The sequence below is a fragment of the Chanodichthys erythropterus genome, chromosome 4, assembly GCF_024489055.1.
Source record: "Chanodichthys erythropterus isolate Z2021 chromosome 4, ASM2448905v1, whole genome shotgun sequence".
NCBI classification, from domain to species: domain Eukaryota; kingdom Metazoa; phylum Chordata; class Actinopteri; order Cypriniformes; family Xenocyprididae; genus Chanodichthys; species Chanodichthys erythropterus.
Window position 1 is genome coordinate 24719057 of NC_090224.1, and position 27385 is coordinate 24746441.

Sequence of the window (27385 nt, forward strand, 5' to 3'; positions counted from 1 at the left end):
ATTATACTGCTGTGGCATCGTAAAAATGAATTCCAGCCACTGATTCTTTACATCCTCATACGTTTGAAGTGAAAATAACACTAATTTGCTGTTACAGCACAGAACACATCAGTGTCTTCTCCACATGATGTAAACCACACAAACCAGGGTCAAAGTGAGGGTCAAAGTAGGCGTTTTCTACACGGGCAGCCAATGAGGACCATAGGCGGGCATAATGCAAATGTGTTACCGCGTTACTTGCAGGTCACAGAAATGAGACTGGAATTACTGACGACTTGTTTAGGTGGTTCAGAGTTGATTCCTTCTTTTGGGAGACATTAACTTTTTTATTACATTCACAGATGGCTATATTACACACAGCATGAAAGGTAATATTCGATAAAGCATAATAGGGGCACTTTCATTGAAATAGAAATAGCCATTTGTAAGATTATAAATGTTGGATGATCAATGTTATGTGACCTCAATTTCTTTCAAAAACTATTGAACAGTAGTGTATTAAGGTATGTCTCTTTACACACAGACTCCTGAAGCACAGAGAAACATATGGTTTTAGTGAGCATGTCTTAGTGGGGATGGGCAGCTCATAACTGTGATCGATGTCTCGGCTCTGTTTTTGCTCTTTATAGTCTCACATCTCTCAAGCACCACAATTTAAACTCTGCAGCAATTATCCCGTCAAACTCGTCTTTAAATCATAATTAAACACAGGCGATAGGCCCTTCTCCATTTATTTGTCAGCACATTCCATATTTTGAATCCTTATGTTACATTTCTTAAATACTTTCTTTGGTATTTTGATTTCATGTTTACCATTCCATATTTTCCTGTGGGAACTCAACCTAACGTGGCATCTCATGCGAATCCTCCCTTTTTAATTGCAGGACTGCACAGTTTTTGAAATGGAGGAGAAGATATTAGAAGTGGTAAGTAGAAAGTCTTGCCGTCAGCCGTTTTGCACACAGTATATTTATGAATTCCCTTGAAGCAGCAACATTATTTGGCATGCAAACTTCTCTCAGGTCAGAGATTCAGATGTTGTCTTTAATGCATTTGGGTTCATTGTAAGTGTGGAGATGCAACTTCTATTGTTTGGTTGAGATGTTTTCCTTAGGAACCACTGGAGCATCCTGTGTTAGGTAACAGTATCTCACAGTCTCCTTCAAAGGAATGTTCCAGATGCAATACAATCATTTTTACAGATAGTAAAAACAAGCATAAATTGCGTTTACAGTCACACTGGAAGTCTATGGGGCAAAGCATTGCAATTGCATAAATGTTAAAATACACGTACAAAATACATTCCCCTACTTCAACTTAATATGCAGAGTGTGCAAGAGAAACTGAATAATCAATGAGAAATAATACTTCATTTTATTCTTTTGGAATTTGATTGGATCAGATTTGATGTTATGAGTTTTGGTTAATATTATTTATCGAATCCCTCAATGCCTTGGTTATGTCAACAGAATAGAAAAATAGTTTCAATAATCATGCACAGTAAGGCCATAATTTTTAGTCACCCTCATGTCACTCCAAAATATGTTGACTATTACGGAAGAGGATTAGGGCCAAGCAATAATAAAAAAAATAAAACCATCTCGAGATTAAAGTTGTTAAATTTTGAGAAAAAACTCGTTAAATTTCAAGAAAAAAGTCGAGATAAAATGTTGAGAATAAACTCGTTAAATTACGAGAAAAAACTCTATAGATTTTGAGAAAAAAGTCGAGATAAAATGTTGAGAATGAAGTCATTAAATTACGAGAAAAAAGTCGTTAAATTACGAGAACAAATTCGTTAAATTATGAGAAAAATTACAAATTTCGAGAAAAAAGTCAAGAAAAAATGTTGAGAATAAAGTCATTGTATTATGAGAAAAAAGTCGTTAAATTACAAGAACAAATTCGTTAAATGACAAATTTGTTCTCATAATTTAACGACTTTTTTCTCGTAATTTAATGACTTTATTCTCATAATTTAAAGACTTTACTCTCTACATTTTATCTCGACTTTTTTCTTGAAATTTAACAAGTTTTTTCTCGTAATTTAATGAGTTTATTTTCAACATTTTATTTCGATTTTGACTTTTGAAATTTAACAACTTTAATCTCGATGGTTTTATTTTTTTATTATTGCTTGGCCCTAATCCTCTTCCATAACCTATTGACTTTCATGGAATGGGCAAAAACATTCTTCAGTATATCTTCTTTTTTTTCTGCAGAAGAAAGAAAGAAAGTCATATATCTTTGGAACAACTTTTATTTATATCTTAAATTTTTATTTTTGGGTGAACTATCCCTTTAAGAAATTAAATTGGGTTAACTTTGAACAGAGATCATCCTGTGCACACTATGACAGAGTGCAGATCTTTCTGGAACCCACTAGTATAATCTCGTTTACATGTATAAATGCTTCACGAACTGTGGATTCATTGAAACAATAGTATCATGTCCCAAAACAAAACAAAAAAAAAACAAAATACAAAACAAACAAAAAACATAATTTCAATCAATCAATGTCTTTGTAGAATGTAGAAAAAAAAAATATTGTTTAGGTTTTGCAGCGCATTATGCTGCTTCATTTATTAATGTTTTGGACAAATTCGAATGTAGCTTTGAATTATTTTCGACGGAAAATCCAATCCTGCGTATCCCAGCCCATGACATGCAGAAAAATATAGATATCATTAATCATTTTTGCTGCCGACTTGTTATTTTTGTGGCAGATATTTTATTAATTTGTTCCTTTGTTTCAGGTAAATCACAACCGTGTTGTACAATTTGTCCCTCATTTAATTTAGTTAAATTGTTGCCACAATTTAACCAAGATGAAAATTGAGGGAGAAAATGAATAAGTCACAGGAACAAATTATGAATTCATGGCAACATGTTCTCCAACCAATGCGCCTATATAGGTAATTTGTCACTTCCCTGAAATACGACCCATAGGAGCGTAAGTTGCGGCCCTATTGCCAACCTGACACTTTCATTTTAATTCATGAATACGACCCAGAGGAGCGTTTGCTAAAGTTGCGCCCCTATCGACAACAGCACACTTTCATTTTAATGCATTGTTCCCTTTTATCTGCGTTTTATTTCGGGTTTCACATAGCTCAGTTGGTAGAGCATTGCAATATCAATATGCAATCATGTGATCAGGGAACGCATGTGCTCAAGTGTGTATGCACTATAAATCACTAAGGGTAGGTTTAGGGTTGGGGTAGGTGTAGTCGTTAATAAAAAAATGAATTTTGCTGAAGGTCTGGCTACACAAGACTATGAAATATGCAAGAAGCAACTTAACATCATTTTGTGAAAATTTCGCCATAGGCATGTTTTTCCAATTTCTGGATAAGTTATTATGACCAAATTAATTCTTAATACCACAAACACTGATCTTTCTGTTTACTTAAGGCACGGGTTTTGACTGGCATTTGTGACTCCACCATGAGAATGACCTCTGACCCCTTGAAGACTCACATGACCTGTTTGGAGGAAGTCCCCATCACCAATATCAAACCAGGCGATGGACTGGTGAGTGTCAACAATCTTTGCGCACAACCTGCTGGTACTGTTGTGCTTGTTGCATAACAACTGCCTATTAATTGCTTTTTCTTCAAAGGGAATGTATATCAAATCCACTTACGATGGGCTGCACGTCATCACCGGAACCACGGAAAATGTGAGCCAAGCTTCTTTAACTCGCTAATAGAACAACAGATCGCTGTGACTTTTTTGCTGTTAATGTATCAATGTCTAGCATCATTCAAACCACTTCACAGTCTGTGACTAATGGATTGCAAAGATCCATAAAACAAGAAACAGAGCATTACTTTAACTAATTCTGTCTGTCTCTGTTTCACTCGTCAGTCTCCAGCAGACAGAACTCAGCGGATTCATGCAGGCGATGAGGTGATACAAGTCAACCGACAAACAGTGGTGAGTCCATCCGTCTGTCACATAATAGTGTGGAGGATTATGGGTAAATAATCTGCTCTAAAAGAGTGAAAGGAAGCAAGATGATGAGCTTTTGTGTTGGACTGAGTAAACCTGATCCATGGGAGAGAGATATGTCCGTGTTGAAAAGCCTTTTGGATAACCATATTGTTATGGACACCTTTATCACTGTTTTGGATCAGTGCTGTTTTGTATTGACCTCATATTTACAGTGAAAGCACTGGATTGGTGCCGAACCATTTGTGTTTGTACAGCATAAAGCTATTCAGACCTCATTTGCTCAGCTACAGTAGGATCAACTTTCCCCCATTTATGGTCATTCATGTCCAGATTTAATTTCAGGTCCACCCTTTTGAAAAAGAAGTGCTCTTAATTGTATTAAATGTGCACTTGTAGCATGCCTCAAATCTTAAAAGTAAAAAAAAATAAAAATGTACTTGCAGATAATGTAATATTAGTAAAATAAAAAGCAACTTATGTGCACTTAAAGAGAGTACACGTTCATGACTGTTTCTTAACACACTTAAAGGGTTTGTTCACCCAAAAATGACAATTATGTAATTAATGACTGACCCTCATGTTATTCCAAACCTGTAAGACCTCCGTTCATCTTCGGAACACAAATTAAGATATTTTAGATTTAGTCCGAGAGCTTTCTGTCCCTCCATTGAAAATGTATGTATGGTATACTGTCCATGTCCAGAAAGGTAATTAAAACATCATCAAAGTAGTCCATGTGACATCAGTGGGTTAGTTAGAATTTGTTGAAGCATCGAAAATACATTTTGGTCCAAAAATAACAAAAACTACAAATTTATTCAGCATTGTCTTCTCTTCCGGAATCCTTTCCATTGAATTGAGTCCATTGAATTGATTCCATGGAATCCTTTCATCTGTCGGTGTTGGTAATGCACTTTTATGTCGCCTTTTACGGTTGTTTCTGGCGATTAGGACATCCGCGACATGCACATTTACGCACCATTTTAAAAAATATAGCAATACCAAAATACAAACAATGTAGAATAGCTTGAATACAGTGTGCGTCTCCCTCAGACTGTAAACGGAGCTCTGGCGCATTAGATAACACATCAGCAGCGTCACTGTGGAGTCGTGAACCACACTCCGGAGCAGAAGGGGGCGGTAATGCACCAATAAGCTGGATGCCAACTGCCGTTAAACAGGAAAGAAGAAGAAGCGGAGTAGTGAACGCGGATTGACAACAGACCCGGAAGAGAAGACAATGCTAAATAAAGCTGTAGTTTTTGTTATTTTTGGACCAAAATGTATTTTTGATGCTTCAAAATGTCGTGGATGTCCTAATCGCCAAAAACAACCACGGCGATGTAAAAGTGCATTACCAACGCCGACAGATGAAAGGATTCAATGAAATCAATTCAATGGAAAGGATTCCGGAAGAGAATACAATGCTGAATAAAATTGTAGTTTTTGTTATTTTTGGACCAAAATCTATTTTTGATGCTTCAACAAATTCTAACTGACCCTCTGATGTCACATGGACTACTTTGATGATGTTTTTATTACCTTTCTGGACATGGACAGTATACCGTACATACATTTTCAATGGAGGGACAGAAAACTCTCGGACTAAACCTAAAATATCTTAAACTGTGTTCCAAAGATGAACGGAGGTCTTACAGGTTTGGAACGACATGAGAGTGAGTCATTAATGACATAATTTTCATTTTTGGGTGAACAAACCCTTTAAGTGCACTTTTAAAACATGCACTTTGTAATAATGTCATATAAAAAGTTTTACTTTATAATACATCTTAAATAATTATTAATTTAATATTTTGTCATGTTTTAAAGAAGTACACTCAATTTGATTAACATACTAAAGCATGTGTAAAGTACTGGATTATAATTTTAACTGTAGTGGGTTATTTGATATTACATTATTAAAGTTAATGTATTTTAAATGTACTAAATTGCAACTTTGTCATTATAAATGTGTAATTGCAAATAGGCTAAAGTATATTTCAGTTTAGCATAAATGCTTCTCTGTACTGTAACGTCTCGGTGACAAAGGTAACCCTCGTTCCCTGAAGGAGGGAACGGAGACATACGTCGAACGTGACCGACTGAATGGGAACCATATTTAAATGACAATAAAAGTAATTTTAAAATTACATACTGCATAAATGTATACTTAATCATACACAAATTGGCCTAAAAGCACTCTTAAGTTCAACAAATTTGATTTACTATAAATGTAATCTATGATACAATTTAATTTAATTGTAAATAACATAAAACTAATCAAAATCATTACATTTATTTTGCACTTAAGTACTGTAATGATTGTGCACTGAAAACATGAAACAAGAACAGACGTGACGTACATTTTTTAAAATAATATTATTTTCATAATAAGTACGCTATTTAAAAGTATGCTAAAGTGTTCTTTTTCACAAGGGCATTTCTGCCTCAGAGGGAAAAAAACATAAAAGTGTGAGATATAGTACAAAATATGAAATTAAGCCAAATTTTGTGACATAGTCACAATTAGGAGAAATACAGATGTGAGAATTAAAGATAATTATTGAAGTAAACAATAGAGTATATGCAATTATGAGAAAGCACAAGTAGAGAAACAATGTTGCAATTACAATCAATACTGAAACAATTTATGAGAAAGTCAGAGTTACAAGAGATAAAGCACAAAACGCAAAAAGTCAGAATTATTTGTTTTTCCCTCTGGCTTAAATACATTTTACACCAAAAAAAAAAACCTTAATATTTACAATTTAAATAATATATTTATTCTGCATAACGGCAATGAAAATGCACTACAGTAATGAGACGAATAAGTGAAATATTTCTTATTTCATAGTTTTGACTTAGGGGTGAAATATGATCTTGTCATGTTTTTGACAGGTTTTGTGAGAGTCATCCATTAACAGATGTACTAATGTAACTTCTCAGGTGGGCTGGCAGTTAAAGAATCTGGTGGATAAGCTCAGGGAAGATCCTCAGAATGTGACACTGACGGTGAAGAAAAGGCCCTCAGGTACCTGCGGCTTCACACCTGCACCACTGAAGAACATGCGCTGGAGACCCCCTGTCGTCCAGGTACTGCCCTCATTTTCCTATAGATCAGATGCGCAGGAAACTTTTTGTTTTGGGCTGGATATTTAAGTGGAAAACAGTTATTTTAATGATATTTTACAATTTTACTGTTTTTACTGTATTTTTGATCAAATAAATACAGCCTTGATGAGCATAAAAAAAAAACATAACATTTGAAGTCTATAGTTAGTAGTATGCAAATAGTTGTAGCTTGTGAGGTATTTTACACTGTGTTTCTCTGTGTTTCACATTTGCACAAACTCCATGAACTTTCATTGTCTCAACATGAGTGGATGGGTTTGTATGGGTGTTGCAGAACTAAAACAATGAAAGACTTCTTCCCTTCCACACACACATTAACTTGCCTCTGAAAATGCATGTTTATGTCACACATCTTCCACAGCTGACTTATGCTGATTAACAGTTAAGATTGCTGGACTAGCAGCAGGGTTTCACATCAGGATGTGTGTTTCCACCTGATTAAACTCCCGGTCCAAATGTCACATAGCCATTGATTTTAGAAATACTGTAGCTAATATTAGTCCAAACGGACTCTCCCAAACTCCTCGCCATTCTTTTAAAGGTCAGACCATAGACTACAGCTCAAGAAAAATGATTTGTTTGATGAAAAAAAAAAGTAAAAATCCATGATAAATAGTTTATGATGCTATTTTTGATTTGTGTTTTGAACATGAATGATTTTTGCCTGAAAAAAAAAAAAAAAATGAACTGGGTCATTAAGTAACCATTTAGCAACCACCTACAAATTATGGTGATGAGTTTTCACAAACAAATGTAAAGGGTTCTACTCGCCCCACTCCAAGTGGGATTAAAATGGAAATCTCCGGCATGGAAAGCGTGCACACTAACAAGGACGCAGCCTCTAGTGTCAGTCTCTAGTGCACCTCTTGAGGCCAGGGGAGTGAGGTTTACATGCACAGCTCTTACTAGCTTGCCTCCGTTACACTCACCCCCCTAAACCTCACTCCAATCTGGGTCATGGCACCAATGAAAGCAGGATTCGAACCGGTGTCTCCAGCATGGGAGGCAGGCACGCTAACAAGGACACTAAAAATATTTTAGGAAGTTTAAAAATCTAGTTTACATAATGTACCTTTCAATGAATGAAGGGCCTGCTTGCCAATATACAGTACAGTCCAAAAGTTTGGAACCACTAAGATTTTTAATGTTCATCTGCTCACCAAGGCTACATTTATTTAATTAAAAATACAGTAAAAAACAGTAATATTGTGAAATATTATTAAAATTTAAAATAACTGTGTACTATTTAAATATATTTGACAAAGTAATTTATTCCTGTGATGCAAAGCTGAATTTTCAGCATCGTTACTCCAGTCTTCAGTGTCACATGATCCTTCAGAAATCATTCTAATATGCTGATTTGCTGCTCAATAGACATTTATGATTATTTTCAATGTTGAAAACAGTTGTGTACTTTTTTTTTCAGGATTCCTTGATGAATAGAAAGTTCAAAAGAACAGCATTTATCTGAAATACAAAGCTTCTGTAGCATTATACACTACCGTTCAAAAGTTTGGGGTCAGTAAGAATGTTTATTTTTATTTTTTTGAAAAGAAATTAAAGAAATGAATACTTTTATTCAGCAAGGATGCATTAAATCAATCAAAAGTGGCAGTAAAGACATTTATAATGTTACAAAAGATTAGATTTCAGATAAACACTGTTCTTTTGAACTTTCTATTCATCAAATAATCCTGAAAAAAAATGTTGTACACAAATATTTTGTACAATTGAATGTTTCTTGAGCAGCAGATCAGCATATTAGAATGATTTCTGAAGGAACATGTGACACTGAAGACTGGAGTAATGATGCTGAAAATTCAGCTTTGCATCACAGGAATAAATTACTTTGTGAAATATATTCAAATAGAAAACAGTTATTTTAAATTGTAATAATATTTCACAATATTACTGTTTTTACTGTATTTTTAATTAAATAAATGTAGCCTTGGTGAGCAAATGAAACTTCTTTTAAAAACATTAAAAATCTTAGTGGTTCCAAACTTTTGGACTGTACTGTATGTTCTTTTGAATATCTGTTTATGCAATTCAGATAATCCATACAGGAACTTATTACATATAAAGACTATTATCGGTTCTTTTTACAAAAGTAGAACAGTACATTTGGAATGATGTGGATTTGCCCCGGCAAAGTCAATAGTTAAAGGCTTTAAGAAAGTCTACATTCATCAAAAAAAGGCATGTCTTAAACAAAGCAGGGCTTTGAGATGGGGGGAAAACCTTCACTACAAAGTGTCTTATTATAGTAATTTGATGTTGAGATCAAAGGTCTATGGATTGAAATTGAGTGCAAATGATTTAACTGTTAATCTCATTTAAAAGGTTATGTAAAATGTAATTTAGCAAGGCTTTCTTCATAGTTATCATATGGAAATATATCTTAAACATGGCAGAATGAGGGACTAATAACTTTGTTTGTTTTAGAGCCCATCCTATGTGCCTGCTGCCCAGTCATCCAGAAATCCTGTGCAAATCTCTATCAAGCGGCCGGAGAAACCTGCAATTTTAGATCTCTATATCCCTCCTCCTCCTTCCATGCCATACAGCCCACGGTCAGTATATATTTCTCTGATAACTTATCACCATCATATTAAATCAATTACTCTGTGGCTCTGTTTCAAAACATAGTGAACTTCCTTACTCTACTTCCTGCATAGGCAGCTGCCTCCTGGCACAATAAACACTACAAATTATGCTCCTTAAAGGATTAGTTCACTTTGAAATGAAAATTAGCCCAAGCTTTACTCACCCTTAAAGGTGCCCTAGAATTAAAAATTGAATTACCTTGGCATAGTTGAATAACAAGAGTTCAGTACATGGAAATGACATACAGTGAGTCTCAAACACCATTGTTTCCTCCTTCTTATATAAATCTCACTTGTGTAAAAGACCTCAGAAGAATGGGCGAATCTCAACATAACACCAACTGTTATGTAACATTCGGGATCATCAATATGTATGACCCCAATATTTGCATATGCCAGCTCATGTTCAAGCCATTACACAAGGGCAGCCAGTATTAACATCTGGATCTGCACAGCTGAATCATCAGACTAGGTAAGCAAGCAAGGACAATAGCAAAAAATGGCAGATGGAGTGATAATAACTGACATGATCCATGATATTTTTAGTGATATTTGTAAATTGTCTTTCTAAATGTTTCGTTAGCATGTTGCTAATGTACTGTTAAATGTGGTTAAAGTTACCATCGTTTCTTACTCTGTTCATGGAGACAAGACTGTCGTTATTTTCATTCAAACACTTGCAGTCTGTATAATTCATAAACACAACTTCATTCTTTATGAATCTCTCCAACAGTGTGTAATGTTAGCTTTAGCCACGGAGCACTATCAAACTCATTCAGAATCAAATGTAAGCATCCAAATAAATACCATACTTATGCGATTAGACATGTTGCATGACAAACACTTTGTAAAGATCCATTTTGAGGGTTATATTAGCTGTGTGAACTTTGTTTATGCTGTTTAAGGCAGTCGCAAGCTCGGGTGCGTGGAGCACCAGAATTTAAAGGGGCCACAGCCTGAATCGGCGCATATTTAATGATGCCCCAAAATAGGCAGTTAAAAAAATGAATAAAAAAACAATCTATGGGGTATTTTGAGCTGAAACTTCACAGACACATTCTGGGGACACCTTAGACTTATATTACATCTTTTGAAAACATGTTCTACGGCACTTTTAAACCATCCTAGGTGTATATGACTTTCTTCTTCTGATGAACACAATCTGAGAAATATTAATAAATATCCTGACACACCCAAGCTTTATAATGGGAGTCTTAGGGATCAGTGAGTATGAGCTGAAGAATGTACTTCCATCCACATCCATCCATCATAAATATGTGCTCCATACGGGTCCAGAGGGTTAATAAAGGCCTTCTGAAGCGAAGCGATGCATTTATGTAAAAAAAAAAATATGCAGCTTCTGCCAGACCACCTTCCATACTGAAGTTACGAAGAAAGTGCAAAATGGCATCACGTCAGTTGCACTTTTTGCGTACATTGAATACAGAAGGCGGCACGTACAGAAGCTACATATTTTACTTCATAACTTGTTAAATATGGATTTTTTTTATTACACAAACACATCGCTTCAGTTCAGAAGGCCTTTATTACCCCCCGGAGCCATGTGGAGCACATATTTATGATGGATGTGGATGGAAGCACTTTCTTCAGCTTCATACTCATTGATCCCTATCACTGATGGATGCGTCAGGGTATTTATTAATATTTCTGCGATTATGTTCATCAGAACTACAAAAGAAAGTCATATATACCTAGGATGGCTTAAGGGTGAATAAAGCTTGGGCTAATTTTCATTTCATTTCAAAGTGAACTAATCCTTTAAGTATATTCCAATATTGGGTAGAACTGTCATTTTTATTTCTAATTCTGAACTTTTTACCAATAGGCATACAAGTATTCATCCACCATCTTAGAGAAATTTTTCTGCCTTAAGCCTGGTGTGTTAACATTATAATGCTTCTATATCTCTGTATGTCTGTAGAGATGCAGAGACGAGTGAATGTGCAGGTGTGAAGATGAGACCAAAGGGTTCAGAGTCCCCCAACTCATCTCTGGATTTAGCTAGTAGACGGCGTTCAAATATCAGCGACTACAACAGCAAATCTAGCGTAAGTCCAGCTGAGGTCATCATCCCACAAGCACGACTGAGACAGCGGACTCCATCTAGAGGTCAGTGCCTGTTCAGCCAACAGTACTTTATTTTTGTAACATCACAAAAGTATTGTCACTGATACATAACACTGATACAATTTAATTGTTTTTTGTGCATCCAAACTCAAATTTATTTAGTAGCATGTAGTCTGAACAGCAAAAAAAAATGTAAGAAATCAGATTTTTATGAACCAGATGCAAACCATATTAAAGGTGCTCTAAGTGATGTCACGCGTTTTAGGCCAAAACATTTTTTCTCACATACAGCAAACATCTCCTCACTATCCTCTAGCTGCCTGTCCCCTGAACACACTGTAAAAAAACGCGGTCTCTGTAGTCACCACAAGCTCCAAAAACGTCAATAAAAACAAACTGGTGCAGCCTGGACCACGAATCATAATAAACATGCTCCAGCCAATAACTGACAAGAATGATTTTAAATGCGCGTTCATGACTGTTTCAGGAAGCATGGAGGGGAGGGGGAGGAGGAGGAAGAGGAGGGGAGTCTAGCTAGCCTCTGTTTTGTTTGACAACACTTCGAACGTCAACAGGAAGTTACTCCACCCATGATCACTTAGAGCACCTTTAATATTTCAGATACAAACCATATATAGTATGGTGAGAAAATGTCTTTCTATTGAGCTGGTAATTGGCTGAAAAGTTTAGTCCAGTTCATCTTACGAACCACAAAACACTTAAGGTGAAGTTTTACGAACCTTACGATATACTTAGGGAAATGAAGGTTAAGGGGCTTTATGCAACACTTACGCATTACTTAAGTGAAAAATATATACTTAAGGGAAATTCTTAAGGGTTTATGACGTTTCGCCTAAAGAAACCCTTAAGTAACACTTAACGGTTATTTTCTGCAACACCCTTAAGTTTAAGGGAAACATAAGGGCGATCTTAAGGGAAAATTACACTTAAGGTGCTTTATGCAACCGGGCACAGTTCTGTTAATACATCTAAAAGACTAACAAAATCACAAGTTCAGTCTGACAGTTTAGAAAGGCAGAGCGATATAAACAAACACAGACTAGACCTGAACGCGGCGTGACGGCAGCTTCACATCCTCTATATCTACCTCTTCGATGGCAGGAAAGTCTTTTAATTCAGCGTAAAAGTCGCTCCTCTTCATAACATAAGGATCACGTCCAACATATGTTGTGATTTTCTGTTTATACCTTTCTAAACCAGCAAAGAAAGGACTTTTCCCCATCTCTTCCATTCTAATTCACTGCTTGCCCTCCACCGGAATTTCGCGCGTCACCAGAACCACGTGATTGCAAACAACCTATTCATGGATAAATGACTCTTATGAGCCAATTCTGTTAATAAAAGGTTCAAAAGACTCAAAATCAGTCTGCCGAATCATTTTCTGAACAAAATTCCTGAATCAACATGATTCACTTACCGAACTACAAGTTATCATAACTTTCATTCTGTCTGAATGACAAGTTTTTAGTGATTTTTTTATTTTTTATTATTGCTTTGGCACAATTTTCACAAGCAATTGGTACATTTTCAAAACATTTCAGCATATTTTCAATTGTGTTAATACAATACACAAAATCACAAAGTATCCTTTTCACTATGCAAAATAAGTGTTTCATCTATATAAATGTTTCATTCACAGTAACTGTGAATTACTATCAAACTTTTAATTTCCATCACTTTTCATTCATTTTAATATATTTGTCTATTATTTAATCCAGCTGATCTGAATGGTTAATCAATGAATCATTTGGTACACCTATAGATCTCTATAGATATTGATTGAATGTTCTCATTACATAGCACAACGATCTTATGTTTTGAAACAGTACAAATAAAAAACTGTAAGTTACTAAACAAACGTCTTAGCCAGCATGCCTTAGGCAAGGACTCAATTAGACTGATTCTTTCTTTGTGCACATGCTTTAGGAAAGCCCCGTCCCATGTCCATGCCAGTAGACACTTGCCTGGGCGTGTCGGACTCTCCCTCCAGACCCTGGGCTCTTGGAAGGAAAGGTAAGCAAAACACCTGCCTGTGTGTAAACGACAGCTGAAGCGAGTTAATCTTCAGGTGTCAGTGTAAACATTTCACAAGCCCAATTACATGCAGACAAACGTCAAACAACACTGTACACTTTGCATTTTTGTCTCTGTAAGTAGCTCAAGGGGTAATCTTTGTATACCCATAATTCATTTGGGTCAGACATCAGTAAACATGTGTAATGTTTTTGCAGATTAGAAATACACGTAGAGTTGTTTTCCTGTTGTACTGAAGAATGCGGACTAAAGCAACATCATGAATTTTCTTTTACATTGTTGCTTAGTCGGTAGCAAAAATACAGATGTTTATTGTTAATAGTGTAGTGATGTATGAAACACAGCTCAGACATAAGTTACTGTTGGTCAATGCAGTGATTTTGCTGACCAACTTGAGCCTGTTGTAAAATTCATAACATGTGAATTACAATTAAAATGAATGGATTTTGCCAGCAAAAATTCTCTAAACAATAGTAAATGTGACCAAACCTTAAATATGAAATCAATGTTACCAAATCCAATTAGGCTGTTCTGAGACTTTGGTGCCAAAGTTTGTGCAAAAGGAAAAAGTTCTGATTATTCAATGGACCTAACTAATAAACTTCTGCTTTGGGCACTTTTATGTCCCAAGAGTTTTATTTAAATGAAAATGACCATAAAATTGACTTGGAAACTACGATACATAACTTTTTTCGATGTTTCAAATTATTATTTTTTTGATAACAGTATGGTAATGTAAACAAAGAGTAATAATAACGCTTTCAATATTCATTGTGTGAAAATAATGTAAGTTCATTTTTCCAAAATTGTGACTGTTTCACGTTTGTGGTGCCATTTACAACACATTGAAGATTTTTGGCAACAGTTTAAGTTTTGTTTTAGCACACTTGTTTATCAAGAAGACAACAGTGTGGACAAGGAATGAGCAATATAATTATCAAATATGAGTAGAATATTTTTGTCAAATTGTGAAATGTCATTTTCAACATTTCCATCAAAACAATCCTGTTGAACATAATACATCATTTTAGATATGCTGGAAATGACACTGTGCTGAAAATGATGGAGACTATTAGAAAAAAAAAAAAAAAAAAAATTACAAGTACTGTGCATTATGTAATCATATTACTTTTTTGATGCAATGAGTAAAATAACATTATTTTAAACATCTACACATTAATATGTACATTACTTTTCAATTTAATTTGCGAAAATATTTATTAAACTACTGAAATAAAATGATATCTTTTTCATAACATAGTCAGACATGCGCACTCATGTATGTGTGGTAAAAGACAAAAAGTACAAAAGTAACAACACATTACTTTCAGCTTTCAAGAAAAGGACAGTTGCACAGTAGGTAATAACCTGTAATGTTAAAATATTCTTTTTATGGCATACATAGCTCTAGGGCTCATGAAATATTCATATAAATGGTCAGAATATAGTAATATTGTAAATTAGTTTTTAAAAGAAAATGAAGGTGTAATTATATATATATATATATATATATATATATATATATATATATATATATATAATATACAGTGGGTACGGAAAGTATTCAGACCCCCTTAAATTTTTCACTCTTTGTTATATTGCAGCCATTTGCTAAAATCATTTAAGTTCATTTTTTTCCTCATTAATGTACACACAGCACCCCATATTGAAAGAAAAACACAGAATTGTTGACATTTTTGCAGATTTATTAAAAAAGAAAAACTAAAATATCACATGGTCCTAAGTATTCAGACCCTTTGCTCAGTATTTAGTAGAAGCACCCTTTCGATCTAATACAGCCATGAGTCTTTTTGGGAAAGATGCAACACGTTTTTCACACCTGGATTTGGGGATCCTCTGCCATTCCTCCTTGCAGATCCTCTCCAGTTCTGTCAGGTTGGATGGTAAACATTGGTGGACAGCCATTTTTAGGTCTCTCCAGAGATGCTCAATTGGGTTTAAGTCAGGGCTCTGGCTGGGCCATTCAAGAACAGTCACAGAGTTATTGTGAAGCCACTCCTTCGTTATTTTAGCTGTGTGCTTAGGGTCATTGTCTTGTTGGAAGGTAAACCTTCGGCCCAGTCTGAGGTCCTGAGCACTCTGGAGAAGGTTTTCATCCAGGATATCCCTGTACTTGGCCGCATTCATCTTTCCCTCGATTGCAACCAGTTGTCCTGTCCCTGCAGCTGAAAAACACCCCCACAGCATGATGCTGCCACCACCATGCTTCACTGTTGGGACTGTATTGGACAGGTGATGAGCAGTGCCTGGTTTTCTCACATACCGCTTAGAATTAAGGACAAAAAGTTCTATCTTGGTCTCATCAGACCAGAGAATCTTATTTCTCACCATCTTGGCAAACTCCATGTAGGCTTTCATGTGTCATGCACTGAGGAGAGGCTTCTGTCGGGCCACTCTGTCATAAAGCCCCGACTGGTGGAGGGCAGCAGTGATGGTTGACTTTCTACAACTTTCTCCCATCTCCTGACTGCATCTCTGGAGCTCAGCCACAGTGATCTTTTGGTTCTTCTTTACCTCTCTCACCAAGGCTCTTCAGTTTGGCCGGACGGCCAGCTCCAGGAAGGGTGCTGGTCGTCCCAAACGTCTTCCATTTAAGGATTATGGAGGCCACTGTGCTCTTAGGAACCTTAAGTGCAGCAGAAATGTTTTCGTTACCTTGGTCAGATCTGTGCCTTGCCACAATTCTGTCTCTGAGCTCTTCAGGCAGTTCCTTTGACCTCATGATTCTCATTTGCTGTGACATGCACTGTGAGCTGTAAGGTCTTATATAGACAGGTGTGTGGCTTTCCTAATCAAGTCCAATCGGTATAATCAGACACAGCTGGACTCAAATGAACGTGTAGAACCATCTCAAGGATGATCAGAAGAAATGGACAGCACCTGAGTTCAATATATGAGTGTCACAGCAAAGGGTCTGAATACCTAGGACCATGTGATATTTCAGTTTTTTTTTTTTTTTTTTATAAATCTGCAAAAATGTCAACAATTCTGTTTTTCTGTCAATATGGGGTGCTGTGTGTACATTTATGAGGAAAAAAATGAACTTAAATGATTTTAGCAAATGGCTGCAATATAACAAAGAGTGAAAAATTTAAGGGGGTCTGAATACTTTCCTTACCCACTGTAATATACATATATATATATATAAATATATATATATATATATATATATATATATATATATATATATATATATATGGGCCTGGAAGAGCGTGAGCCTCGGGTCAGAAAAAGTCACGCAAAAGTAAGGTAACACAGTACAAAAGTAATGTAACTAATGCAAAATTTTAACAGATAACTTTTAAAAGTAACTTTCCCCAAAGCTGACGATACTTCCCAAAGCTTCCCCAAATATGATAAAATATCTCTCATTACGTATTTGCATCCTTAGATGATGTGTCTTGTCTTTCCTCAGGTGAGGAGGTTTTGCACAGGTATCTGAGTAACGAACAGATCCCCACCATCTCAGAAGAGTCGCCCTGTTACCCACTGCCCTACAGGCCCACAGGCGAACGGCAACTCGTCCGAGGGGTCGACCACATCCGCGGCAGCCAGTGTTTCATCAATGCAGACCTACACGACAGCGCCACCATACCTTACCAGGAAGCAGTGGCACGGAAGCCTGCAACAAAATCTTCCAAGAGACCACCCTCAGAACCCTCACTGCTCAGCAGCTGGATCGCCCGACTCAAGCTGCTCACGCACTGAATGCCGCTGGTTGTCTGCCATCCGTGTGCAGTATTATCACTTAAAATCTGGAATGTTCCACAGGATCTGAGACCAGGATCTGTGGAAATTCAGTTCGGCCAGTATTAAAGACATTCTCGGTGTAAAGCCTGTTACTTTATTCAAGGTTTCATCAGCAGTAAAGACTACTGAAAACTCTATTCCTCTGATAAATCAGGTTTTTAAAAGGATTTTCACTTGGAACTGTGTTATAAGTTATTTAATTTGTGCATAAATTGTATATTATAGATACTGGTCCAACTTATTTTCCACTTGCTAAATAGCTTCTCTTTTTTAAACATATGCCTTATGTAAGTTAAAGCTATTTCCTATTTGAAATATAGAGATATGGGCAAGAATTTTTTTTTTTTTTAATAAGTGTCCCTTATTAATAAATGTGCACATTGACATGTTAATGAGGCAAGAAAGTTCTTGTGAAATACCAAATGTATGATTCATGTTTAGGAAATTTTCAGAATTTAAAACTGACCCTTTCAGTTCACACCCTACAGGAAGTTGGAATGGACTTTGAATTGAAATGACAGGAAGTTGAATTTACTGAAATGCAAAGTAATAATTTCAGTGGTCCAAGACAATTTGACTAATCGTGCCTAATAAGTAGAATAAACAATATCCTCAACTAATTAGACATATTTCTTACTCTGCACTTTCAAATTAACAGTCAAAAGTTTTTCATTTTGTCATACAGCACTACTATTGAGGTCGGTAAGAATTTTTTTTGAAGGAAATTAATACTTTTATTCAGCAAGGATGCAATAAATTGATCAAAAGTGAAAGGAAAGACCTTTACGTTGTTACAAAAGATTTCTATTTTAAATCAAAGAATCCTGAAAACAAATGTATCTCTGTTTCTTTTAACAATTTTATTGTTATTAACTGTGATAATATGTTACAAAATCAACATATTAGAATGATTTCTGAATGATTATCTGACACTGAAGACTGGAGTAAGGATGCTGATAATTCATCTTTGTGTCACAGGAATGACATTTTAAAAAGAAAACAGTTACTCAAAATTGTTATTATATTTTCTTACCGACCACAAACTTTTGAATGGTACTGTGTGTGTTACAGGCCTTTTTTTTTTTTTGTATAACATACAGTTTATTCTGTTCATTCCATTTTGATTTGACTTCCTTAAATTCATATTCAAATTACATAGGCTGTCTGCATCCCGTTTGCTACCTCAATTCAAATTCAGGAATTGGCAATGTGAATTCAACTCTGAATGGCAGAGAACCCTGTTGAGTAGCTTTAGCCATTTCATAGCGTGAAGTGCCTGCTTTCAAAAGACTTCAAATGTGCTACAGTAGCACAATTATAAAGTCTGACATCCTTTTTACTTTAATAACTTGCATTTCAGTGTGCAAATTACTGACTGTCTTGGATGATATAAATGGTCTTCTGTTGCGAACGTTATTCATGCTTAAATCATTTCAACAGTATCAGATGCTAGCAAACTGTTATAAACAAGAACACTCGAGTCTTAAAACCACAGGCTACTGTAACACTAGTTTTGAGCAAGATAGGATACTACTTGATATTTGTTTATGTTGTCAAACTCTATTAATAAAGAATGCTATAAATGGGAAATCCTCTCATACCATAGATTCTTGTGTTCGGTCAGCTAATATTTTCTAATTAGCCTATGCTTTTCCTCCAGGGGGCGCTCGACGACTCAGAAAGCCAATCAACTGTTGAGTCGCATTCAAATAGTTTAAACAAAGATGGTTTAAATCGGTTAATTCCAACATTGTCTGCGTAAAATATAAATAAAGAAATGCCACTTTTGAAAAAAGTTATTTATTTATTTTTTTTTCAAACATATCTTTTTTTTTTTTTTTTTTTTTTTTACAGAGACCGTTTCAAAATATTGTTGCAACAACTCATTTAGAAATGCCTTGAAATGTGGCTTATGGTTGGAGAATTTGCACATGATAGCATACTTATCCAGGAGATTACATTTATTTTTCAGAATTTTTATCTGTGTTACCAAAACCAAACAATACATTTTTCAAAAATAAAGAAAATTGAGAGTACACAAAATCAATTACATATAGGCAAACTGCACTTTTGTGTAATAGGCTAGCAAAATACATGTACAATAGTTTCATCTTGCATATTACAAAAGTTACACATTGTGTCAATGTCAGATTTGAATTTCTTTACATAACTATTCACTGGATAGAATCTGTGAATTCATTTGAAAGATACAGTTGCAAGAAAAAGTATGTGAGCCACTTGCAGAAAATGTTAATAATTTTAACAAAATAAGGAAGATAATACAAAATGCATGTTATTTTTTATTTAGTACTGTCCTGAGTAAGATATTTTACATAAAAGATGTTAACATATAATCCACAAGACAAAATAAATAAATAAATAAATAAATAAATAAAATAGCTGAATTTATTAAAATAACCCTCTCAATACTGTGTGTGGTTACCTGGATGATCTACGACGGTTTGTTTGTATTATGATGGTTGTTCATGAGTCCCATGTTTGTTCTGAGCAGTTAAACTGAGCTCTGTTCTTCAGAAAAAATCTCCAGGTCCCAAAAATTCTTCATATACAGATGACAAAAATACTGTTGAACACGGCACATAATTCTTATTTACTATACTTTCTCCCTGTGTCGCATACAATACAGCACCGTATTACCTAAATAAAAAGTAAATGAGATATCTCATCTGTGCAATCATGCAATAGTGCCCCGCAGTGGTCGGTTCCTGAAGCGCAGGGAATTTTATCAGACAACAACAACACACAAGCAGCTTTACCAAGTGCTTCTTTTAAGCAAACCACCAGTTGACTCTTGAATATAATGACAGAAAAAGATGGGATTATGATGCCTAAAAGTTAAATACAAAAGATGTGATGAAGAGACGTGACTGATTAAATCAATTATGCAAATGAAAGGCGTTATTAGAGGCTCAGGCAAGTCAAATTCAGCGTTCACAAACATTCCAGCTTGTACAGGATCCGGGATGTCTGCAAGAGTGATTTTCAGAGGGATAAAATACCTGCAGATTTTCACATGCTGGTTACAGGTAAGTAAAAGAAATAAAAATAAAAATACTAATAACACAATGAAAGAGTGTAACCAACCATATCCACTGACCATAGTATTATAGTGTAGCGTTTGTTTGTCAGTCAAAGATGCTTCAAAACAAACATAAAACTTACTTTATTATTATTAATTAGAATATAAAAGACTTTGAAAATGACTTGTTTTTATTTGTTCAGTTGGTAGAGGACATATATATACTGGTCTCCTCCCTGAAGGCAGCAGAGGAGAATCACAGGATGAAAAGACGGACAGAGTCAGTAAGTGTTCACTGTTGTTTTGGGATCAACAAATGCTTTGAATACTATCAGAAATCTTTTCTGCAAGTATTTTACTCTGGAATAGTGGCATGTTATTCATATTTTACCTTTTTGATGGCATATTTGTTTTCTAACCATATACACACAGCATTGTGTCAAATACTTCTAAACCAATCGAGTGAAATCTCACTGTCTTAATTAGAATATCAAATCAACACCAAATACAAATGTAGCTGTAAATAATGTTTAAGCTATAAACAAGCTATAAATCCATAAACACTGCTAGAACATTTTAAATAATTGGACAGCTGCCACTAAATGTAATAATAGTTTCAAGTTTTGCAGATGTTGTGTTTTCAGAGCTGATTTTATCATATTTTTGTTCTAATTTTGGCAACATGATCTGTTTCTGTTAACTACACATTGAGCTGTCATCTGTTCCTAAGCACTGCTGAAGATTATTTCACACAATACTCCGCAGAATATCTTTAGGTGTGATTATTGCTTATCTGTTAGCTAAATTTGATTACCTTCTTTTAGAAATTCCACAAAGTGAAAAATAATTCATAACTATACTAATTAATGTTTGTTGTTTTTTATGTTTAGGTTATCTATTCTAGACAGCATCATGGCTGAAAGCATACAATTTAATGATCGCAAATATGTCACAATATTTCTGAATTTAATTAAATGTTTTCACAAAATGTACAAAAAAGTTTTAAAACAAAAAATGTGCCTTGTAAACCGGTGTTAAGGTGTAGATTTTAGAAACTAGGTGGAATAACAATTGCCTGGCAAAGCCAGACTGATATATCTTCTACAAGATATATCAGTCTGGTCAGTCCGCCCTCCGTCGCGATTCGAGTCCACTCCAAACCGTACCGTGCAATCAGATTCGTTTATTTCAGTGACGCAAACAGCGTCACTCTAGTGCGGCGAAAATCCCTTCAATATCAACAAAGATTGCGCACATGAGACCCGAGAGTTTGTTCTATTCAGCCGTGAATTCCGTTTTAAATGACCAAAAACACATTAATTATTTACTTTTCGCTGTTGACTCTCTGCTAACGTCATATCCGCCCTTCTCTGATTGGTTTACTCCGCTTCCTGTTTGCTCGGATTTGCTCCGCCCTAGAAATCGAATTGATTCAATGGCTGACCAGACTCATCCGCTGGTACAGTGGTGAGGCTGGATTTTCCAGGCAAGAATAACAAGTCAGAATCATTATCAGCTGCTAATCTTAGGGAATGTTTACATGAAAACAATGTACTAAAAATGGAAATGATTTTCCTTTTGTGTTTTCCGCGTACATACGACAATGTCGTGAAAGCGATCCCCGTTCACACAGATCCACAAAAATAAATAAAAAAATACTGTATTATTCATGCCAGGCCAGTAGTTGGCGATGTCACTTTGTAAAAAAAATCCTACCTTATTTTTCAGGTAAGTAGATTTAGGCCTAATTTTAGCGACAGTGCTTAGATTAAGCCAGGATTAGGCCTTAGTTCAATTAGGATGTTTAAATAGCTTTTATGCTACTTTTTAATCATTACTGGTGTGCATGCAAGTATGCATTTTAGTCTGAGACTAGACCTAATACTTGTCTGTGAAACCGGGGTTAATGTCTCTGACTTCCGGTGTCATTTGCTTAGTTATTTTTAGCTGTACAAAACAGCTTGATATTGCAAACTGGTATCTTTTACCATATTATTTCAATGTATTATCTTAATTACAAACAAGCTGGTTTGTAGCGCAAATAGTTTACAGTTTACTGCACTTTGATATCCTTCTCGTTATTTCCCTATAGTGGCTAATAAATTGGAAATCTCACACATTGACACTTCTGCGTTGAAAAATAAGGTGGCTAGACTGAACACATTATACGCATTGTGCATGACATCACCGTTTTCACCATTTTTGCAGTTTACAAAGAGACAAAATATCGTTTTCAAAAATTTCCAATTTGAAACCTGTTTTCTAAAGTTTGCCTTTTCAGGCCCCCAAAACGCCATTACCTTGTAAATGAACGACCAAAACTCATGAAAAGTTTTCCGGTTTAAAACAGTCCCATTTAAACTGCCCCTTAAAGTCACAATGAAACGGAAGTAGCAACAGATCTTTTCTTCTGTGTGGATGGATTATCGAAAAAATTAAGAAAAAATAAGACAGAGACTTGGTTCTTATGCATCACTTGGGGAAGATCCAGTTATGGCATTTTATTTAAAAATGAAATTGAAACTTGCAATATGAAAACAAAACAAGATTTGAGGAAATGTATGTGGGAATTGGGAAAGTGTATTTTAGGCAGCGATACTGATTACCAGGTCAAGTTTTATTTAAAAAAAAAAAAAATGTTTAATCAGTTTTTCTGCAGTTCACTTAAATAGTCCTGTGGCTTGACATGAATTATTAAAAGTCTGAATATTCCATGTAACCTCTCAATGAATATGAACTCATAAAATATGAATGTATAATAACATTACAATAATTAGAAAAAAATGACGCATAGCATGTCACACTGCTTTGCACGTCATATCAACGTTACCAGTTGCCGTAGTTTCAAAACGATCTTCAGGAGGCTTGAGGTAAGTCTCCATTCACTGTACATGGCTATATAGCATAATATGTGAGTGTGTTTTGAAAGCGAGAGAGAGAGCGAGAGGATATCAGTATTAGTGTGTGCGTGTACTTGAACTCTCTTACTGGCATTTGTGTGGTGGTACAGGGAAGTGAAGGGTGTTATTAGCGCTGTCTCTCTGAGCTGTGGGCGCTGATGGCTGAGTTCACTGCTTAATTTACGGCGTTTTTCTCTTCTCTCTCCTCGCGCTTTTAGTACCCTCTTCAAGACTTTGCTTCTGAGAAGTCTCAAGGTAAGCAGGAAAAAGTGTTGTAACAGACGATTTTTATTGTCAAGATAAGTTATAGATGTTTTAAACTTGCTGAAGGAGTAAAATGTTCCTGTTGTTGCCAGTACACCTTGTACAGAGAGATAAATTTGGAGTCTGTGTGTTAACGCAATCATGACCCTGTTGACTGCATCATGCAGACGAGACGCTATTATCTTTGCTATTGATGCTTCAAAGACCGTTTAGTGCTGAACCCAGTGAGAGCGACACTGTTGTTACCTTATTTGCATGTGTTTGTTTGTTGTTTGTGATAGGAGATGGTGTGATGAGCCGCAGAAGGGTCTCGGTGAAAGACCTGGGCCAGGGTGACTGTCAGGGCTTTTTGTACAAAAGGAAGGAAAGCAAAGGGCTCTTGGGCTGGAGGTGGAAAAAATTTTGGTTTGTGCTCAAGAAATGTTCACTCTACTGGTACACATCCGACACGGTAAGTTGTGTGGTTTTCCCTTGATAATGTGTGGCCTCTCTACGGAAAATGTGAACCAGTGTGTTTATTTGTTGAAAGATCATTTATTATCTCTTGTTGGAAATGAGACTGTTGCACAAAGCTGGTTGAACAAACTTTCCATTTAGTGTTGATAAAACCAAACGGGTTCAGCGATTATATGTTCTCTGTCAACTGGGTTTGAATCAGAGTTTAATGATCTGCTCCAGTGCGTGTGCGCCTGAAAGTGTGACGTAATGTTTTCAGTGAACAGCCAATCACATGAGCAGATTGCTTCATTTCTCATTAAGTGTCTGTGCAGTTCACTTCTCTGAAAATTATGAAGAAATTAAAGGGTTAGTTTACCCAAAAATCGTTCCACACCTGTAAGACCCTTGTTCATCTTCGGAACACAAATTAAGATATTTTTGATGAAATCCAAGGGTATCTGATCCACACATAGGCAGCAATATCATTGCACCTTTTGACATCCAGAAAGGTAGTTAAAAACATGGTTAAAATAGTCAACGTGACTGCAATGGTTCAACCTTAATATTATAAAGCAATGAGAATACTTTTTATGCGCAAAAACAAAACAAAAATAACGACTTTATTCAACAATTTGAACCGTTTCATATGTAGTGAACTCAGTGCAGGCTTCCTTGTCTACGTCCGAATGCCGGCTCATTATTGGTCGGATCCTGTGTCAGCATCACATGCATGCGTCGTGCTGCTCACGTGTTCAGCTTCGGCCAATACTGAGTTGCCGTTCGGACGTAAACAAGGAAGCCTGCACTGAGTTCATTACGTATGACAACAGTTCAAACTGCTGAATAAAGTCGTTATTTTTGTTTTGTTTTTGTGCACAAATTTCACACAATATTCTCGTCGCTTCATAAAATTAAGGTTGAACCAATGCAGTCACGTTGACTATTTTAGCTATGTTTTCAACTACCTTTCTGGATGACAAAAAGTGCAATGACGTTATTGCCTATGTGTGGATCAGATACGGATTTCATCAAAAATATCTTATGTTGTGTTACGAAGATGAACGAAGGTCTTACGGGTGTGGAACGACATGAGGGTGAGTACTTAATGACAGAAATTTCATTTTTGGGTGAACTAACCCTTTAAACAAACTTACCAGACAAGAACAACCATGGCTGCTGCCATGAAAGTTTGCAAATGAATTGAAACGACTGAACTTTTTTTAAAAATAATTTTATGTAGGTTTACAAAGAGTTCAAACAAAAACACTTAAGCTGTCATTTTAGAAGCCTTATTTATATTTATTTAATTTTGTTTAAAAGCTGAATATTAATTGTCAAAATTGAACTGTGTAATGCATGAAGGATATAATATAAATGATATATTACCATATTTATATGAAATAAACATAAATTATTAGCAGCAAAAAACAAGTGTTTTCATCTGTAAAAATGAAACTATGTTCCAAAGTGTAAAATTGTCAATCATAGTACAGGTCCGGACTTTGTATTTTATTGTATTTTATGTATGTATGTTTATTTAAAGATGTAATGGTAAAAATCTAAGTCTACAAATATTTGTTTTCATGGCATTTTCAAATAAGTATTGGCTGTATTTTCTTACGGTTTTTTTTGTACCGAATATGCAGTTTGTTAGAGGTCATTCAGTCTAAAAGGAACAAGAATCCATTCTAAAATCATATAAAAAATTGATAGTGATTTCAACAGTCTTTGACATCATCATCAAAAGACTGCATTTATTTTAGATGCCCATGAACCGAGAGAGTTGCTAATCACTGTAAAAAGCCAAAAAGTAAATGCCAGACCCAGTAGGGATGTGATGAGACAGCTCACGAGACACGACATTGAGTTCATGACGAGAATGATGAACTCCTCAATGATGAAATGCATGACTAGAAAAATAGTCTGCAGTTGCATTTGAAATGTGTAAATTAATCATCTTAGAATGCATGTCATTTCTACTTTCCAAGTATGAATTATCATATGCAGTAAAAGACAACAATACTCAGGTTCTGTAAATGTTTTGCCATCATTTATGAGCTTCTACAACTTTTGACCTCCTAAATGAACTCCTTTCCACAAATTTTAAAACACAAAACAATATAAATAAAAATGAACAAGTTTTCTCTGTCTTTTTAAGTGCAAACAATAATTGCAACCATAATCAAAGTACTCTCTCAATGTTCAAAGTGCAAATAGAGACCAACTTTTTCTTCAAGCATGATAAAGAGCTAAGAGATGTTTATAACTGCACAGTCCAGCCTAAGAAAGCTTTCTTATTGGGAGATATTTGCATCATGGAGTCGCTTTCAAAATGTGGAATCACGTTTGGATGTGCACTAGTGGTACTGAGCACGCATTCTACAAGATAAGATATTTGCCAGACTTGGGCTCTTGTGCAACGAATCCTCTTAATTAAATGCAAGAAATTAAATGGTTATTTCTATGAAAAGCAAAATGTAAATGTACATATAATGTAAACGTAGCGGTGGCATGTTCTATACTAATTTCATCCTCATGCTCCATCATGGCAATATCATGAGACAGCTTTTCACCTCGACAAAAAATCTTGTGGCATGAGATCTCGTCACAAACATAAAACCCAGTAGCTTGAGCGACACTCTTAAGGCCCGTTCACACCACGATAACTATAAAGATAACCATAACGATACTATAATGGCATCCACACCAGCAAACAATACTGTAACTTTGTTTATTCTAAGTGCGTTCTGACAGTGATTCCAAAGAAAAGGTTTCTCATTATAGTTGTGGTGTGGACTCTGCTATCCTTTTATACTTGATATAAATCTAAAGATGTTTAGAACTATATCTTTATCATACACTTCTTTTGTTTTAATGCCTGAAAACCAGAGTTTGCTCAAATTAAACTCAAACTTGGGTAGCCACTGAAACCAGCTTCGTGCAACAGGGCTTTTCTAGAGACAAATTTTCTCCATTTCCTTTCAGGCAGAGAAGGCCGAAGGCTACATCAACATGAGAGACTTCACCGTAGAACAGGCTACCGAATGCAAGAAGAAGTTGTGAGTTTGTCTTCCATCTTTAGAGAGGTTTTTGACTGCCTGTGGTTTAAAAAAAAATTGACCACATGCCTATTT

At 35.5% G+C, this 27385-nt stretch overlaps 1 protein-coding gene across 1 annotated transcript in view; it reads left to right on the top strand.

Moving 5' to 3' along the window:
* The window catches only part of LOC137018291 (connector enhancer of kinase suppressor of ras 3-like), a 66508-nt gene that overhangs the window by 24323 nt on the left and 14800 nt on the right, over positions 1-27385 (top strand). The window contains exons 5-18 of the mRNA XM_067382895.1: positions 885-926; positions 3415-3534; positions 3623-3682; positions 3871-3939; positions 6904-7050; positions 9535-9662; positions 11638-11825; positions 13731-13817; positions 17275-17560; positions 20536-20656; positions 20853-20933; positions 23768-23804; positions 24095-24264; positions 27237-27310. Coding sequence (XP_067238996.1) covers positions 885-926; positions 3415-3534; positions 3623-3682; positions 3871-3939; positions 6904-7050; positions 9535-9662; positions 11638-11825; positions 13731-13817; positions 17275-17560; positions 20536-20656; positions 20853-20933; positions 23768-23804; positions 24095-24264; positions 27237-27310 — 1610 coding nt within the window. The remainder of the gene's footprint in view (positions 1-884; positions 927-3414; positions 3535-3622; positions 3683-3870; positions 3940-6903; positions 7051-9534; positions 9663-11637; positions 11826-13730; positions 13818-17274; positions 17561-20535; positions 20657-20852; positions 20934-23767; positions 23805-24094; positions 24265-27236; positions 27311-27385) is intronic.